Source organism: Eubalaena glacialis, chromosome 1 (genome assembly GCF_028564815.1).
Source record: "Eubalaena glacialis isolate mEubGla1 chromosome 1, mEubGla1.1.hap2.+ XY, whole genome shotgun sequence".
NCBI classification, from domain to species: Eukaryota; Metazoa; Chordata; class Mammalia; order Artiodactyla; family Balaenidae; genus Eubalaena; species Eubalaena glacialis.
Genome location: NC_083716.1, coordinates 5,953,927 through 5,974,087, shown reverse-complemented (window position 1 = coordinate 5,974,087; position 20,161 = coordinate 5,953,927). Strand labels below are relative to the sequence as shown.

The window sequence follows — 20,161 nt, the reverse complement described above, 5'->3', positions numbered from 1 at the left end:
GGGAGAAGAATGGGCCTGCTAGTCTGTAAACTTAAATCGTTCATATTCCCAGAACTATACCTAAATAGGCCACCCGGTTCTTATTCATAAAAACTTTTCAGCAACATGAATTTCACTCTCCCTTTGATAACCTACTTCAATTGTTCATGAGCTGGGCTTAGTTTTTATGCTATTTATGCAAGCACTGATGGTAAACCACCAAGAGAAAAATGTTTTATAAAAATAAATAGGGCACAACCTTAAGAAATGTACTTAAGAAAATTACTGTGAGTTTATCAACAATAAACTTTGATGTTTTCAAACGTTTTTCTACAAAAATATTTTTCCCCAAACCACTGAAATCACCCAACATGGACATAAATAAAAGGATAACCAAGGCCAATATAAGGAAACAATATAAAACAAAGTAAAATGCGTGATTTGCAAATTAGGCTGTTGTGAGGTTTTGTGGTTTGTTTTTTGTTGCTTTTGTAGATGCTGAAGTTGAGTCTGTTTTACAAAGAGTCATTTAATCCTCCAGTTGAATATTGACTCATTTGGGTCAAAACCATTTGAAAAGTTTACAATGTGGGGAGAGGGACTAAAAAGGAAAAAAGTGAATATGCAGTTCGATTTATCTTCACCAGGTCAGTAGATATTGCTAGGGAAAACTCAAAGCCAAATCAGTACACAGAGTCATTCATATCCATCCTTCCATCTGTGTGCTTCTCAATGAGATGACAGGAATAAGCTAAAACTGATAGAGAACTCTTCAACTTTTATTAAATGATCAGCTTCTATTTTCAAGCCAATAAAAATAACGTTCAAAGAAGAGTTTCATAGTATTCCCTGGAGCTGCTTCTTTTGGATCACGCATAGATACTAGCTGCCTTTTCTGTACCAAATATTGGGACACCTGGTCTTCTTAAAACAGATTTTCCAAACGTGCTCATTCATTTACACGAAAGTTTGTACAAAGACAAAATGTTTCAGTAAAGAGTCTGGCTTCAGTGAACCACATTTGCTTAAAAGAAAAAGAAGCACACGAAGTGGGGCTCTTCACTCATTGTGCCAATATTTATTGAACAGCTGGGGTGTGCTAAGCGCTGGGGACAGCAGAGAGGAAGATGGAAATGGTCTCTGTCACCACAGAGCTTAAATTCTAACCAGGAAGACGAACGGCTCCTCTGATAGAGAAACAGTACTTCGAGCGTGCTTAACAAGGGGACCTCTCCTCCCCTGGAGTGAGGCAGCGAGGACCAAGAACGGGGTGCCCTGAAGCAGTGATGTCTAGCTAAGTAGGAGTTAGGCCAAACGCTGTCAGGCAGAAGCAAAGAATCCACTGCAGCTCAAAAGGACACACAACAGTTGAACAGTTAAGGAATAAAAAGGCAGAAACACACAACCACCTTACTAAGAGGATGCTGCGACCAGTTCTGGCACCTGTACATAGTAAGCCGATAGCTCTGCAAACAGAAGCTTCCAGCTGTCGAGGCCACACTGATACTAACAACACTCATTACCAAGTGATTCATGGTTGTGGACAGACTGTTGAGATGGTTCCCAAAGACCCTGCTTCCTGGTACTCCCTCCTGGTGTAATCTCCTCCCCGAGAGACAGGCTGGCCGGGCGCATGGCTTCTGCCCAGTGGAATAGGGCAATAACTTCCATGATTAGGTTACAACGACTTGTGACTCTTTTCTTTGGGGCAGATGCTCTCTACTGCCTTCTCAGCTTGCTGGCTTTGATGAAGCTGCAGTGTTGGAGGGGTGACTGTCAGGGACATGAGGGAGGCCTCCAGCCAGTGGTCAGCTAGGAGCCGAGACCCGGTCAACAGCTCTCCAGGAACTGCATTCTGCCAACAGCCACACGAGCTTGGGAGCAGATGCTTTCCCCATGCAACCTTCAGACAAGAGCCCAAACCTGGCTGACCCTGGGTGGTAGCCTGGGAGAGAAGCTGAAGCAAAGGTCCCGCTAAGCTGTGCCCACATTCCTGCCCCACAAAACTGTGAGGTCATGAATGCGTGTTATTTGAAACCACTAAGTTGTGTAATTTGTTACACAGCAATTCATAACGAACACACTCACTTATGTGCATTTAGAATTTTAATATTTTCTAGAGCCATCCCAGAGAAAAGTGATCAGGGTGAGTCCTGTGGTTTATTTGTGAGTGAGAACAGAGGGCTGTGTGCGTAATCATCAAACAGTAAGTTTCCCCTGCAGAGACAACATATTAGCTAAGTCCACACATCCCTTTAATGAAGAAACAAAGGGTCAAAGATATTGGACTTTGAAAATGGGTCACTAGGAACTTCCCTGGCGGTCCAGTGGTTAAGACTCCACGCTTCCACTGCAGGGGGCACGGGTTTGATGCCTGGTTGGGGAACTAAGATCCCGCACGCCACACAGCGAGGCCAAAAAAAAAAAGAAAACAGAAAATGGGTCACTAGTCCTATCTTTCCTGTGACTCCCTGAAGGTCAGGACCCACCCCCAGGAAAAGACCCCATGGGCTACACAGTAGAAGTCTCAAGTATTGCTCTACTCAGTGCCTTCCTAGAAAGATGAGCTCTTCTCTCCTCAAACCCTGATGCCCGCGTATCAACACAAGATGGGTCAGCTGCAAAGGGTTCTGAATCTGGACAGACACTTGGAAATTCTGGTTCTTTCCATGGTAGCCCAGTGGTTTATCATGTGGACTCTGAAATCAGCTGTCTCGTTTGGTCCCGGCTCAGCCTCTCATCAGAAGCAGGGGCTAAAGCAAGTCACAAGTTCTCCTTGCCTTAGTCCCTGCTTCTGTAAAATGGATATAAAAATGGCACACACCTCCCAGGGCTGTGAGATGTTAAAGAGAGAATTGATGGAAAAGGCTTAGCCCAGTGCCTGCTGCATGGTAGGTTAGTTGCTGAGTCATCACTGTGACTGCTATTAGCGTGTGTTCCATTTCTGTAGTTCCTATTTGGACAGTAATTCAGGTACAAAACTCCAGTTGTGCTACCTGCTAGCTGTGTGTCTTCGTGCAATTTTAACTTCCTGAGCTCAGCTTTCCTATCTGGAAAAGAGAGTGACCATATATCTACCTCCCAGGTGAGTGGTAAGGATGGACTGAGAACAAAGTAAAGCTCACGGAACAGTGCCAGTATACAGAAACCACAAAAGCAAAAACGCCTGTATGGAATCCCTTAATTCTGTCCTCAAAGTATGAGCAATTACCATAAGGAACTATGACTGTTATTCAGGCACAAAGGTAAAACTGTAACCAGGAGCCGTTCGGTGTTGTCTGATAATATGTTGAACTAAGACTGAGTGGACATTTTTGAAAATGCATTTGCTTCTTTGTAACTCAGGGGAGATGGTAGCTGGAACCAACAGTTTAAGAAAGATTACGGAGATAAACAATCTTGGCAGTGGGGGGAAATATCTTTCCATTGACTTATTTTTTTCTATAAATTGGGAAAATAACACCATTCAGTCTTGGTGGAACATTTCTGTCAGATTCTGGAATGTTCTAAATTTGCATTCACTGGAACCGCAAGGATGCAGAGCCTCTCACTGGCTGCACTGCTGTAATCACATACTCTAAGTGGTAATTCACACAAAAGTTAAGAGCGTACATCTATGCTTCCCCCATAAAATGGGAAAGATTCCTCTCTATCCCTACAGCAATTCTTAATAACACCTACCCAGAACCCCAATAAGCATCTTAAATTTTATTTTCCTTGCAATCCTACTCTTAGTCGTCCTCCCAAACCCCTTTCTCGAGAAGCCGAGAAGCTGGGGGGGGCTGGGAAAATGACCCTGGCCTGGGTCTCCTTCTCCAACCCTGATGTCCCGCCCATAATGTGCCCCATACAATACAGAAGTAGGAAACTAACACACATGTTGTTTGCCATGACTAAATGATATTTGCAAGAGTTGACACTATTAAGGCAATCTCAAATGGTCCTTGTTAACAAAGAGATGCCCTAACCCAAGGTCAATAAAAGCAAAGAATGAAACATGAGATTTAAGGTGGGAAAAAAAGGAGCAAAAATGTCCGGCTCTCCCAAACCTCTGTTGACCTTTGGGGGTAACTTGTACACCCATCTACCAAGAGCAGCAGGGGAGGGTGGCTGATGTTGAGAAATGCATGCCTCCCAAGACAGGAGAGCAAATCCACATCACTGAAGGACCAGGGGGACCACGTGCCCCACAATCTAAAGGGCAGACTTTAAATTACAAAATGCTTTATATACACAATTGATACTATGTATAAAATAGACAACTAATGAGAACGTACTGTATAGCACAGGGAACTCAATGCTATGTGGTGACCTAAATGGGAAGGGAATCCAAAAACGAGGGGATATACACACATGTATAGCTGATTCACTTTGCTGTACAGTAGAAACTAACATAGCATTGGAAAGCAACTATACTCCAATTAAAATTTAAAAAAAAAAATAAATTACATCATGCTTTTTCCAACATTTCCCTCATTCAATGGTCTCTGCAACCCAGTAAGATAGGCTATCTCCTTACTCTTCTTTGACGAATAAGGAAACTGAAGTTCAGAAAGACTGAGTAGGTTCCTCAAGGTCACACAGCTACAAAGAGGCCAAGTCAGAACTCAGAGCCAGGTCTTCTCACTCCAGAATTCTGGCCAAGATCCCAGCGAGCTTTCAATTTCATCACTACAGCAGGAGAACACATGAAATCCACATGGAAGTGACATCAGGGGAGGTAAGTCAAAGAAATCTCATTATTTGATGCCATTTATGCCCATAAGAGAAGCAGAAGCTTCCCTTAGGGATCTTTTGTGCTTTAGACAGCTGTCTTGACTTGGCTTTTCAAACTACATCCTTGCCAGTCCCTTCTGCCACCCTTGCTGGAATCACTTTCTTACTGGGCCTCTGTAACCAACAGCGTGGCCCTCAGCTGTGCTGAGTGGAGAATGAGGGTTAAAAAGCACTTTAAGGGTGAGCAGAGACAAGAAAAAGAGACTGAAACGTGTGTCAGCTTTGAGAGGAAGTTTCAGGAGGACCATCTATTACAGCTGAGTAAGACTTTCCCTACTAAGAAATTGGAAACAAATCTTAATGAACTGAGTAGACAAAATCTGACACATCCAAATTTTCATGACAAATCAGGCATCTGATTTTTCTAGATAAATCAGCAGAGTCATCAATCTCTATGGGATCATATTATTCATTCCAAAAGGTACAAAGGTATACAGATGAGGGTTTCAATCATCAGCTCACCCCATTATACAATCCACTCTCTGTATCAGAATTTTAAAGCATGGAACAAATTTGATATACGCTCCTGGAAGGCTCATATGAATGGAATTCTGTTGACACCTGTGCTGGCAGAGGAATGGCTTCTGGGAGGGTGTGCCGGCCTTGTTTCCCAGCTGTTCTCATTTTGCCTCAGCCAGAGGGAGATGGGAACAGCTGATGGCTTCACCCCCGAAGCCCGGCTTGGCCCCATCATCAGCACATCTCACCCCTGCAGCTGCCAAGGCAAAGACTAGCATACCAGCAGGAGAGCAGCTGACTCGCTTTTCTGACCGAGCTTTTGGAGCAGTATTGGAAGCCAAGAATCAGGGTACTGGGTGGGTTCGACTCATCTTCTGTACATCCTTAGGATCCACTCACTCCACATGCCAGGGGGTGAAGGTCTGCATTTGTTTTTCTCACCATCGTATCCTTAGCCCCTGGTACAAATCCAGGATGACAGCAGGCAAATATACTGACTTCGAGAATCAGAGAATCAAAGAATCAATGCTGGGGACTTCCAGTTCCGAAAGCGTGGTGGTGAACTGAACTAATGCAGATAGAAAACCTTCCCACTGCAAACACATAAAAAATGCTAAATAAAATGTGACATTTTTATAGTACATACATAACTAAACTAGAAAGAAAGGAAAGGAAATTACCAGGACCCATAAATAAAAAAGGAATTCATAGCCAGAGCATTCAAACACTGCCAACACCATGGAAATCTAGGAGACGCAGTAGATACAGGCCTTCAGTCTAGGAGCTGTAATTTTAATGACAGGAGGTATGATTGGAACACATGAGATGGGAAACTGGAGCTGAGATCCTTGCAGAAAGCCAGCATTCTGCAGGACTGCCCTTCCCAAGTTCAAGGGGCTAGAAAAACTCTACCAAATGCCCCAGGGAAACTGCAAAGTGGCTATGCTTACCCAGACTGCTGGTGAGAGTTAGGCAGTCTCCCGAGAGAAATCAAAACTTCAAGCCTCCACATGGGTGTGGAGACCAAAATTACAATAACTATGTGGTGTAAGAGTCCCAAGACGAGAAATTAACATAAAAACTGGCCTCAGATGAGTAAAACCCTTGAAACACCTATCATAAGTAAAACTCTGCTCTACTGGACCTTTCACAATCCCAGGTGCATAGGACGCTCATGGAGGGGATAGTGGTGGAAAGGAAAAAGCTGAAAATGAGTTCACAATTCAAAACTGCAAGGCATTAGAAGAGATAATTTATGACAATACAGATTCAGCACCCTAAGAACTAGAGACAACAGAATAATCTAAGAGGGATAACAACATATGCATCCCAAAGTTTTAAAGATGTAGAAGAAAACACAGAAACCATAATGGGAGACAGCAAAAGGACATTATTTTTAATGATCTATCAGGTTTAAAAAAGAACCTTAAAAACTAAGTTTCTATAAATGAAAAATTAAAGGCATTGGAAATTGCAAAGTAAGTCCATAGACTGTTTAAACAGCAACCTAGACACAGCTCAAGAGAGAATTATGAAATGGAATCTAGATTGGGAGACATCACCCACAATGTAAAGCAGAGTGATAAAAAGACAAAGAGAAACAGCATGACTGAATGATAAGATCCAATTACATATAAAAAGTTTCCAAAGGAGATATAGAGAAAATAAGGGCAAGACAGTCATTGAAGAGATAATGACTAAGAACTTTCTATATTTGATTGGATTTAAGAAGCATGGCAAGGTCAGATTACACAAAAATTAAAAATGAGTCCGTATCAAAAAACATGATAATAAAACTACAGAACCACAAACAAACAAAAGACAACCTAAAAAGGAACCAGATAAAAAGGCAGGTCTAGTGCAAAAGAATAATCATTAAACTAAAGATGTCTCAACAGTGACCGTAGAGGCCAGCATACCATCGGTAATACCTGCTAAAAGACAGTAACTGTCAACCTAGAATTCTGTATGTAGCTAAGCTAACATTTAAGAAAAAGAGAAAACAAGCATTTTCCAGTCAAACAAATACAGAGCATTTGCTATTCACAGACCTTCAACGCAACATGATTTTGATAAAAAGCAAACCGAATCCAAGAGGCAGAAGAGGTTTGCAAGAAGCCATGATGGAAAAAAAAGGCACTGGTTACATTGGATAAATCAAAATAAGCCTGCACTACTAAAAACAAAAGCAAAGTCTACCACCACCCCACTATATTTTTTTGATGAGAGATGTGCTTCAAAGTGGTAGACTAAAATGCTAGACAGCAATAATAATAAATGGGAGAGATGATGAAAGACACGGAAGCATTCTTGGCCAGTGGTGGTATTTGGGAGGTGGCCAAAGTCACTGGCTACCTTTACACTTTGTTACTTGAAGCGTAACGTTTGATATTTAGCAGTACTACTAAATTGTGGAAACCAGATATATAACCTCTAAATTAACAGAGCTGGAGAGAAGTAGGTGTAAATAATCCTTCAGCAATATAAAAGGAGACAGAAAAAAAAAGGTGCCTACAAATAGCAAAATTCAGTAAACTTTTAGTAAATAGAGAACAAAATGGAAGATGAGTTCAAAAACATCAAAGGTCACAATACACATGAAGGGATGGACCTAGTGAGTTAAGAGACAGCGGTTATAAAGTTTTTAAATCTAGGCATATTTTGTTTATAATAGACATATGTGAAAGATAATGACATGGAAAATTTGAAAGTAATGAGATAGGAAAAGACATACCAGAAAAATATTAACCCAAAGAAAACTGATACAGTAATATTTGTCTTAGACACATCTGGAGCTGTACACAGTTGAATAGACCCAACAAACTAGCCTCAAAATGTATGATGCAAAAACTGACAGAATTACAAGGAGAAATGGAAAATCCATGATTATATTAGATTCTTAAAACCTCTCTTAGACACAGAAATATTGAACGAGAAATGTTAGTCATAATATATGATATGACATCAGTTAACAAGCTTAATCTAATTGACATATCTAGAACCCTATACCCAATACTTAGAGCATATACATTACTTTTAAACACACATGTAATTTTTATAAAAATTCACCATGTATTAGCTCATAAGGAAAATTTCAAATGCATGAGAGTCAATAGGACACAGATCACTTTCTTTGACATCAGTGTAATAAAATCAGATATCAACAACAAAGATAACTAATCTTACCCAACCATTTAGAAAGTAAAACACGCATACTCTCTCACATACACACCAATCAAAACATATGTCTAAATAACTTCGCACTCAAAAAATCATAATGCAAGGTATAGATTATTTTGACCATGATGATAACACAAACCTAACAGCAAAACAATGAAAGCAGTAATTGGAGGGAAAAGTTCAGCTTAAATGAAAAGAGCTTTCAGAAGAAGTGAGAAATAGAATAACAGTATAAACCCCAAGAAAGTAGAAGAAAGGGACAGAAATTAATGAAATAGAAAACAAAAATAAAACATCAACAAAAGAAAAATGCAGCAAAATTATTTCAGAAAGAAAGAGATAATATGAATAGCACTATAACCCTTGAGGAGATTAAATCAACTATCAGATTTCTGATGGAAAAACACCATGCTTTGAGGACATTAAGTCAAGTTTCAACAACTGTTAAGGAAAAAATAACCTCTTATACCTAAGCTGTCCTAGAAATAGAAAAAGATGTAACTAAAACTCCCTAACTCACTTTCTGAGGCTAATAGTAAAGCTTTGAAATGAAAACTAAAAGATATTTGGAGAAAGGAAAATTAAAGACTAATGGTGGTTATCAACATTGTCCTACAGGGGCTAAAATCCTAAATAAAGTTTTAGTAAATGGGATCCAACATTGTATTTTAAAAATGCACCCAAATCATGGAAGATTTATTCTAAGAATTCAAGGATGGTTTAACAACATAAAATCTATTAATATAATTCACTACACTACTAACGGAATAGAGGAGGGGAAAAAAACCCAACAAATGAACAACTAATCATACCAACAGATGCTGAGGAAAAGTTTTTTTAAAAAATTAAACAACCATGTTTATATGTTAAAAAGAAAACATTTTAGCAAACTAGCAGTATAGAAAAATGTTCTTAGTTTATATTAAAAAAAGATTAAATGACATACATAGCAAAATTTTGCAGTAAGCATCACAATCAATGGTGAAAAGCTATTCTCATTAAAGTTGGGGGGGAAAAAACCAAAGACATTTGCAATCACCACTTTTGTTTATCATTGTAGTGGAGGTGCTAGTCAATGAAAGAAAAGAAATAAAAGAGGTAGAATGTAAAAGAACTGTAAAGGAAAAAACAAAAATTACCATCATTTTTAGATGATAATTAGAATTTCTATGAAGTTAGTCTACAAACTATTAGAACTAATAAAAATCAAGCATGGTTGCCGAATGCAAAATCAAAGTACAAAAAGCAGTAACATTTATTTATACTGAAAAAGAAAATATCAATTAGAACTTTTTAAAAAGATATAATTCCACAGATAAAACAAGAATAGCCATGAGCTGGTACTTGTTGAAGCTGAGTAATAGACACATGAGTGTTCATTATACCAGTCTGTCGACTTTTGCATATGTTTAAAATTTGCTGTAGTAAAATTTTTTAATTAAAAAAAATAGTGATGCCATTCAGAGTAACAGTGAATCTAGTAAGTACTTAGAGTACACTGAAATATATCTTACAAAGATGTGCAAGAACTTCAGAAAATTTTTCAACTTACTGAATAAAATTAAAGAAAACATATAAAGAAACGACCACATTTATGGCAGGAAGCTTTGATGTCATGGGAATGTCAAGTCTCCCCATACTAATCTGTAAGTTCCCACTGAGTATTTTGAAGAACTTAGCAAGGAGATTCTAAAGTTCATATGAGATACTAGCGTTTCAAGAATACTCAAGACAATTCTATAAAGGAGAGGAAGGGAGACAGGAAGAGGAAATTAACCTTTTTGAGCACTTAGCATGGGCCAGGCCCTGTTCAAAGCACTTTCCATGTATTATCTCATTTAATCTTCCTCACACACCCCCATGGGGGCAGATACTATTATTATCACCATTTCATAAAGGGAGTAACTGGGGAAAAAAGAGTTTTCATAATTTGAGGTTTAGGGTGACCAACCATCATGGTTTGCCCAGCTCTGAGGGGTCCTGAGATGTGGGATTTTCAGTATTGAAACTGGAAAAGTCCTAACAACACAGGATGGTCACTCACCTTCTCAAGATCACGTCAGTAGGTGACAGAGCTGATATGCAAACCACGCCAAGCTGACCCCACTGTCTGCCCCCTATACCACCATATACCAACCAATCTAAATATGTAAGACTCATTATAGTACAGAATACTGAAAATAGTATGGTACTGAAAATAGGATGAAAAAAATAGTCCAGCAGAACAAGGAACCCAGAAGCATATCTGTCCAGACTTGGTGTTTATCAGAAGGAGGAAAGGATTCAATAAATGTTACTAGGATGGTTGGTTATTTTATCTATATGAGGCAAAATAGACCATGCCCTCATACAACAAATAAAAATAAGTTCCAGTTATACTAAAAGTGAACAGCAAAAAGTTAAAATTTAGAATAAATTATAAAAATCTCTTTTGGAGCTCAGGAAAGAGAGAAGGATTTCTTAAACCACACTTAGAAAGAAAAATGGGCAAATAATAAGTGATCCAAAGAAGAAACGTAAAGAACAATATAAACACATTTCTTAAGAAAAGTCTTAAAGTCTCTAGGAATCAGGAAAATACCAATAAAAACAATGAAATATTTCACATCCAGTTTGGCAACATTTAAAAGTCTGAAAGTGCCAAGTATTGGCAAAAATATGGATAACCAGAACTCTCTAACAAGTAGGCATGAAAATGGGTGCAACCAATTTAGAAAGCAAAGTAGCAATGTATATCAAAGTAGAAAACTGGCTTACCCTCCGATTCAGCCATTCATTTGTAATAGCTTCCCTAGAGCTCACGCCTGTATATGAGGAGATAGGTACAAGTATCCTTGCACCAGTGCAGTATCAAAAAGTAGGGGAAAACAGATATTTATCCACACAGGAGTGTACAATTTATGGTTTAACCATGCAATTAAAAGGAATGAAGCAAGCACATGTATCAGTAAGAATAAGTCTTTAAAAACACACTGATTTTTAGAAAAGTGAGTTGCAGGACTTCCCTGGTGGTGCAGTGATTAAGAATTTGCCTGCCAATGCAGGGGACACAGGTTCGAGCCCTGGTCCAGGAAGATCCCACATGCCACGGAGCAACTAAGCCCGTGTGCCACAACTACTGAAGCCCGTATGCCTAGAGCCCATGCTCCACAACAAGAGAAGCCACCACAGTGAGAAGCCTGCACATCGCAACCAAGAATAGCCCTTGCTCGCTGGAACTAGAGAAAGCCCACGTGCAGCAATGAAGACCCAATGCAGCCAAAATATTAAAAAATAAATAAAGCAAGTTGAAGAAGGCTGTTGTATACAGTAGGGTACCATTTATATAATATTTAATACATAAATAATATCAAATATTGATTAGAGATACATGTATATATATAAACACATATATATATATTCTACCTACCAATTTCAGTATAGTGGTTGTCTTTTCAGAAAGAAGGTGAAGAATTGGATGGCTGGAGAGAATCAGGAGTGGTTACAGATAAGCTTTAACATTTTACATCTTTAAATTTTAAAAATTCTGAAGCATCTATACTAAAACTTGGTTGGCAACAATATGGATGTGTAACTTATTCTATGTCTTTTTTTCAACATTTACAATATTTCACATTTTGTGAAGGAATGGATAATGGGGCCAAAATTCTTTTTCATGACCTTTTACGTGATCATATCTCAAATTATACTGAAATTGGCTGAATGAATTATTTCAGTTTAGAAATTTTGCTTAGCTTGCCTCATTTCAGGAATACATGTACTCCATCAACCAAAGTGCAGCTGCATTTTAAGGTATAACCTAGACTCTTAAGTTCTGATGCAGGTTCCCAAGAACACCACCAAAACCCCCAGGATTTAAGAAAGTAAAACCAGGTTCTATGATGACATTCAGATTCATGTGAACATAGATCTCATGAGAAATGCTCCATCCTATCCTGGCTTTAATCACAAATATAGCAAAACACAAAACAAGGAACCTTTTGGTCAAATTGCAGGCCAGTATGTACCATGCCCTGCCAAGAGAAGATGTCAGGGTATAGCAACAACAGTTCTAAGAATGGATCATCTAAAGGGATCAGGGAGGCCAATGCTTCCAGGACAGACGGAAGGTCCAGAGTTAATCCAATGAGGTTGCCCAATTCTTTAAGCAGTTGCCTAGAAACTGAGCTCTTAGTGTCACCTGGGGATGACATAAAAGCTTAAAGGATAAAAAAATATCAATATGATGCTGAATTATTTGGCTTCTCCATCTCATCGATCAATTGGAGGCAAGGTATACTGAACATTAAATAAAGCACAAGGCACCAGGATGAAGAATGAGCTGAGGTAAATATAAGGACTGAAATGGCAGCTTGTCAGAAAGCATGATATTCAAGGCACACATTTCAACTGGCAAGTAAAGTTTATTTGAACCGCATTATCATTCCGTTTCAAAGCAAACTACATTACAATCTCATTGCTATAGACATTATAATTATTTCAAAGATAAAGTATATAGATGACAAAATGTTTACTACACCTAGGCTAAGACCTGGTCCCCATCACGAGAGCACCTAGAGATGGCCCTGCATTGGCCACTTAGCAGACACTCAACCATCCGAAGCCATGGTTTCCTCCTCTGTAGAGTGAGGGCAATAACAGGACCAATGGCAAGATTCTTCCCCAAGGACTGAATGAGATAGTGCATGCAAAGATCTTGCAATAGCTCCTGGCACCAAAGCACTCAACAACTGCCTTTTTAAGTAACTGTGTGCTGGTATGAAAACTTTAGGTTTCATAAAATACTACAGAAACACACATAAAGAAACAGCTACTACAAGTGCACAGAAACTATTTCCCAAAACATTCTGTATAGATTATAACAACTTCACTTTCTCAAACCCAGAGAGCTGATAATTAAAGGACTGTACATATTGCAGAGCTGTTTCATATAGCTTTCAGTGGGCATGCAGCCAAAGGACTATAGGCCTAGCCATTTGGTACAGAAGGAACATCTGAAGATGTTTCTCACACCTGTCTTTATAAATCATAGATAGTGCAGGAACAGTTTAGCTTTAAGAGGCCTCTGGAACATACTCTGATACAAAAAAAAAAAAAAATTTTTTTTTGCAACTGTAATGAATTCATTACAGCATCATCTACACCAGAAAGAAATATGCTTAGCTTCTTTAGATGATGTAGTTGCATTCCTTAGGAAAAAAAAAAATCCTTATAGTTTCCACAGCTGCAACATCTATCCAATTAGGTATATGTTGACTTTGAGTATTTATAGATTTTTAAAAGAAAGTTTTGAAACATTTAAAACTGGATGTAATTTTCGTTTCCACAAGGAAGGAATAGAAAGAGCCAAATGACAAGTGAGAGAGAGGGAAAAAGAAAACATGTGTGTATATAGAGTGCCGTAATAAAAGCCTGGGCTGACTTTTAAATGTGCATGGCAGACTCACAGGTGTTTATCTGCACTCCCTTCTGAAAGCCTACAATATAAATAATAACATAAAAATAATTTTAAAAAACCAAAGAATTGGAGAGAAAATAGCAACAGGTAAGAGAAAGCAACAAGGCTTTCAAAGAGGTGAGACAAGTGGTTACCTACTCAGCAGAGGAGAGAGAACTGGAAACCTGTTGCCTGGAGAAGAGGGAAGCCATCTAGAAGGTGAGATGGATGAGAAGAACCTTGGAAAGACTTGGGGATGGGAGGCAGTGGGCACCTCTGATGGTCAGTACAGGCTGGGCTGAAAGACCGTCCAAGGAAAAGTTAGAGCTGTAGGTCCCTTGCAAAGCCAGCACAGCTAGGTGACTGCCCCTCCCACTTCACCAGACAGGAGATGTATTTTCTGCAGACACTAAAGCAGAGAAATTCTGTACACGAGGATGCCCGGCATAGCTGAGAGTGAAGAAGTGGTAGCAGAGTGCCAAACTGAAAGCAAAAGGATTTAAAAAAAAAAAAAAAAAAAAAAGCAAAGCACACTCATTGGTGAGACAATCACCTTAACCCTGTTCTACTACTCAGCTCACAGGCCCTATTAGCCAGGCTTAAGTCCTCAGCAGGAAGCTGCAAAATTCTTCTTTGGGGAAACTGACCAGCCTACGAAAAAAGACAGTCAGTGATGTATGGAGGTCCCCCAAACCAGTGAAGGCCGACCAGTTACTAAGCCCATCTTTGAAGCACACAGAAGTTTCAATCAGCTTTTTAGTGTCTCATTGTTAAATATAAACAGACAGCCAAAATACAGACGTTTGAAGAAAGCCAGAGGCTATAACAAACAGGAGTGGGGGAGGATCTGAGAGCTAATAGTGAGAATAAAGTCAGCAAAACAATGTTTAAAAAGTAAAAGTTAATACATGCCAAGAGTTCACCGAAGACTTACATCCATTATATATATAAAAAAAAGAACAAAACCTTATTTTAAAAAAAGGAACATTCATGGAACAAGAAACATTTCTTGGAAATTAAATATGCAGTAGCAGAAATAAACAACTTGAGTAGCAGGTTTGGAAAGTGAAATTAAACAAACTCTCCCAGAAAGTTGAACAAAGAAGACAATTAGAGGATGTTTTCAGGAAGTTGGGACATTCAGCTAAGAGCAGTTTCAGAAAAAGCATGACAAAAACAGTGAGGAAGAAATCATTGAAGAAATAATAAAAGAAAGTAGACTAGAACTTCACAGCATGAAAGTTCAAACAGAAAGTCCCAGCACGACTACTGATAAGAACTTAGCTAAAGCACATTATCATGAAATGTAAAAATACTGGGGATTAAGAGAAGATGATAAAAGCTTTGAGGAAGAAAACAGACTAGATATAAAGGATTAACAATCACCATGCTATCAACTTCCCAAGTGGCAATGGGCATAGAGACAATGTAGAAATGCTTTATAAAATACTGAGGAAATATGACTTCCATCTTGAAATTTTATTCCTAAATAAACTAACAATCAAAGGTGATATATATTACCACCTTTAATATATATATCCAGGGTGAAATATATATATGAGTGTATGTGTATATATATATGTATATATATATAAAATTGCTGGTTTGCATATATATATTTGCATGCAAGACATACATTCTAAACTTCTCTCTTACTCATAAAACTCTGTTTCGATTGAAACACCAAAGTATACAACTAAAAATATTTACTTTTCTATCTTCCCATGCAGCAAGCAGTGGCCCTGTGTCACAGTCTAGCCAAGAGAAAATCTGCTACAAAGGTTTCTGGAAATACTTTTATTTTCCCAATAAAATAGATTTGCTGACTCTGCTTTTTGCCTCTTTTGCCTTATTACGGCCTAGAATGCAGATATAATGCCAAAATGTACAGCAGCTATCATAAGACCATGAGGCATTAAGCATAAAAGCAAAAGCCAACATGTAAGTATGGCAGACACAAGCAAAAGTAAAAGCTCGGGTGCCTAGTAGTATCACTGACTCGCTACACCAGCTCCTACACCGCTTACTTCACAAACGATCGGGATGTAAAGATTAAAAAAACCTGCTGTACAGTAAGTCCCCTACACCCAAACCTTCAAGCTGCGAACTTTCAAAGACACGAACATGGGTTCCACTAACATCAGGCGTGAGTGAAACTGCAGCTTGCCCTCCATCTCCTATTGCTGACGATCCTTCAGCTCTACCATCTCCCACCCCCCTCCCTCCTCCAGTCAGTAACTCTTCTTGCCTGTTCACTCAGTCTCAGCCCCTGTATGCCAGCTGTTGTACTGCACTACTGTACTTTTCAAGGTACTGTACTGTAAGATTAAAAATGTTTTTATTTTTTGTATTTATTTTTTTAAAGTATTATTTGTGTGAAAAGTATTATAAACCTATTACAGTATGGTACTATATAGCTGATCGTGTTAGTTGGGTACCTAGGCTAACTTTGTTGGACTTATGAACAAATTGGACTTACAAATGCACTCCCGGAACAGAACTTGTTCGTATGTACGGGACTTACTGTGGTCAGGTTTTCTGTTACTTGCAATGGAAAGTATTTAATCATTCCTAACAAGTTATCAAAAAAATTTATCTCCCACATGCCCTTTTAGGAAGTTACTAGAAGATGTGCTCCACAAAAATAAGGCATAAACTAAAAAAAGAAAGTTATGGTGCTCAGAAAACAGGCGATCCAACACAGGAGGGATGTAAGAGGAGTTTCCAGCATCTTGGCAAAAGAGTAGTCCTGAGACAACAGTTGACATGCAAGCCTAAAAAGTAACCAGTTCACACTGGAGCAGGAAGAAAAGGGCTCCAAGAGAGACACTACCAAGAAAAAATAAATAGTGAATAGATTACCTGATGTGTTTGATCATATTGGAAGGAGTTTACCGATTCTCCCAGAGGGTTTGGAGGTAGAGATTGGTATACAAGAAACAAAGCAAAATGGTAAAAAAGAAAAAAAAAAAAAAAAAAAGCAATTATTAACTCTAGGAAAAACAAAAAGTTGAAATAGGTATGAAATGGAATTACAGAACACTGTGTGGCTCAACCATAAGCAATATTTGCTTCATGGTGCAAACATTAAATACTGGTTTTTTATTATGGCGGTATTACACTGGAAAGTCAGAAAGAAGAGAAGCTAGTGTGGATGGAGTCGTGAGCATGGGAGAGAGTGGTGAGAAAGGAGATAACAGAGGAAAACAGGAAATAGGTTATCCTGAGGTTTGGATTTTCTTAAGAGCCCTAGGAAGCCACTGGAGAGTTTTAAACAGGAAACCAGCATGATCCAACTCATGACTGAGACTGATGACTTTGGCTGTGGTGCTGGGAAGAGTACATTGAGCAGGGACAAGAGGGGAAGCCAGCAGACAAGTTAGGAGGCTACTACACTAGGGATAAGAGGCTCTGCAGAAGAGATCAAAAGAAGGGGAAAAAAAGCGGCCAAGGCCACCTGAAACAGGGGGAAGTGGGTAGATGAGAACACATTTTGGAGGTTGGTGGCTTGTGGAGGGAAAGGAGAGCCTCAGGATGACTTTCTAAGTGTTTGCATGAAGCATCTGGAAAAGGCAGAGGATGTTATTACCGAGTTGGAAAGATGGGGGCACGGGGTGGAAAATGGATTCAGGAGTAGACAGTTTGGGATCTAGGGTTCTGTTCTGGACCTGTTAGAGCTGAGATGCCAATGAAGGGTAACACGCAGAGAGACAAACCCCAAAATATGCTCTGCCTTCAACAAGTAGTAATTCCTCCCTTTTTCTTGCCAACACAAAGAAATGTTTCATTATATGCTGTGATTTGGTGCACTGATTGATTTAAAACTCGATACCGAGAATCCAAGGATAAACAAGCAGTGAATCCTGGGATATCACAGCATGTAACCCATTCTAAATGTTTAGGCTTAACTAGCTTTCGATTTTGAGTCATATCTATCCTAAGGAAAAACTACCTCTACCAAAGCTGTAGTCATAAAATAATAAAAGTCCTTCCTCCATGAAATAATTTCCCATTATTAGCTTGATTTAGTAAACATTTTCCTCTAAAAAAAAAAAAAAGTATTGTCCATGCTCAGTGGACTTCTGTTTATGTGTACAGAGCATGTGTCAAGTCCAAGACCACCTCAAGCACACTTTGAGATTCTGTTTCAGTTTTTTAAAAGTTGTTTCTCAATAAATACTCAAAAGGACCCATCTGTACAAAAGTCTTTCAAAACATTTTTCACAACTATTATTTTCACTTGCAGGTCATAGAGTTTTTTAACTAAACAGTCAGCAGTATTCTTTCTTGGCGTTCTCATTGCTTCTTCCTTGCTTTGAGCAATCTTTTTACTTAATCATTAATTCCCAAATTGATCTTCGTTGCCGTGTGGATTTTATCGAGAGCTGGGTTTTAGCCACATTACAGTAGATGCGGTGGGGGACGGAGGTGGGGTGGGGTGGAGGGTAGCAGTGGCAATTACAAAATTAAACGTACCATAAGGTGGTAACGGTTCGTGATTGAGGCCAGCTGTTGAAAAATAATGCCTGTTACATAGAATCACAGAAATTTAGAGCTGGAGGCCAAGGCAAGTCTTTCATTGGTGGGCCGACAGCGCCTCTAGCGGCAGAAAGACGGCGGTGGCGGTGACGGCGACCGGCAGAAACTTCTGAATTTTTAGAAAGGCACCTGCTGTTTGAGTTCTCATTGTGCAAAAAGAAAAGATCCACAGGTACCCATTTAAGGGGATACAACTCGGGAAAACCTAGGTCTATAAAACAGCTATAATAGCCACACTTTGGCTTAACGTGGAAATGAGTTGTCGCTTTACACAAGGTTGATTTAAGCGATTATTTAGGTGAGAACCTGACGGAGTGGCGGGAAACAAAGATTCTGCTCAAATCTAGCCGCCACTGACAACTAGGGAGCTATCCGGAATTAGAAAAAGAGGGAAAGAAAATTAAAGAAGTAGGTAAAAGAGTCCATTTTTTAAATGGAGAGCGCCGTGGAACGCCGCAGGCACACCTGCGGGCACGCGGATGGCTCACCTGCGCGGTTACTGTGCGTCCCCCCAGGTGTATCCGAGGGGGAGTAGGGGTGCACAGGAAACCTCACGGAGGGCTGACCAGTCAGAGATGGGGGGATTCACTGAGGGACAGGGTAAGATGACCCGACGCGCATCATCCCGGGCGACACGTGTAACTGTCAAGACACAGATACCCTGGCAAACGATTCCCCGAGATGGGAGAACACGCGGCAGCGGCCCCGAGGCTGGGCCACCCGGGCTACGCGCTGGCGGCTTCCAGGCCCGGAGCCAAGGGCTCCCTCCTTCCCCGGGGAATTGGCACCTGGGGTGGGGGCCGGGGGGGCGGGGGTCCCCTCCGAGCCGGGAGCCCGAGCCCGGGGGGCTCCGCAGCTGCGTCCCCGCGCGCCGGGTCGCGGGGCAATCCCGCCACTCGGCGTCCCCCCCAGTGCGGCGCGTGGTGCCCCCGGAGGGCGAGTCCCCAGCGGGCGGGCGGGGACAGCGGGGGACCGGCGGGGAGCCGCCTGGGCTCGGCGACTTACCTCGGGCCGCGCGCGGCGCCAGCAGAGCCCCGGCCAGGGCGAGCAGGAGGGCGCGGGCGGGGGGCGCGGGCGGCGGGCGCGCTGCCATCGTCGCCGGCCTTCCGTGCAGCAGCAGCTCTCGGGGCCGGGCGGCGGGCGCTGCACCATCCCCCGCGGGCGCCGAGCGGGGGCCGGGCGTCGCGGCCCGAGGGACTTCCTGCTGCGGGGAGTCAACTCCGAACCCCTCGCGCAGCGCCCGGCCGCTGAACAGCTAGTCTAGGCTTTCATTTTTTTAAAAAAGTTTTCCCCGGCGCGCGTGTGTGTGCGTGTGTGCGTGTGTGTGTGCGCGCGCGCACGCTGTTCTGGCACGAGCCAGCCTTGACCGTTGCAATAAACGAGCAAACTGTCCGAGTTGGCCCGGGGACGAGGAAGATCGTTAGGGAGAGGAGGCAGGCCTGTGAAATGGATCCACAGCCAACAGTCACCGTTCTCATCACCACGGAACAAATTATGGTCTTCCCCGCACCCCCGCCCGCCCGCCCGCGGCGTCCCGCGGGTCCTAGAGACCGGTCAGGGGCCCCCGCCAGGGTCCCGCCCAGAGCCGGCTCTGGCCCACCCCCGGGGCGGCTCGGGGCAGGGCGCCTCCCGGGCCGCGCGCCCCGGCGGCGGCACAGACGTGGCTCGGTGGCGGCGCGGGCGTCCGGAGCGCACACATCCCCGCCCCAGGATGATGTGGCCGCGGGGCCCCGGGCGCCCGGCTGCCAAGAGCACACGCGGCTGCACCGTCCAGCTTTCCAGTCTGAGGCT

General features: G+C 41.4%; 1 protein-coding gene across 1 annotated transcript in view; it reads right to left on the bottom strand.

The window, feature by feature from the left end:
• ADAM12 (ADAM metallopeptidase domain 12) overlaps nt 1-19,820 on the bottom strand; it is a 390,595-nt gene extending 370,775 nt beyond the window's left edge. The window contains exon 1 of the mRNA XM_061183918.1: nt 19,376-19,820. Within this exon, the coding sequence (XP_061039901.1) occupies nt 19,376-19,463 (88 nt within the window). The 5' untranslated portion in view covers nt 19,464-19,820. The remainder of the gene's footprint in view (nt 1-19,375) is intronic.
• Between the last annotated feature and the right edge of the window lie 341 nt (nt 19,821-20,161).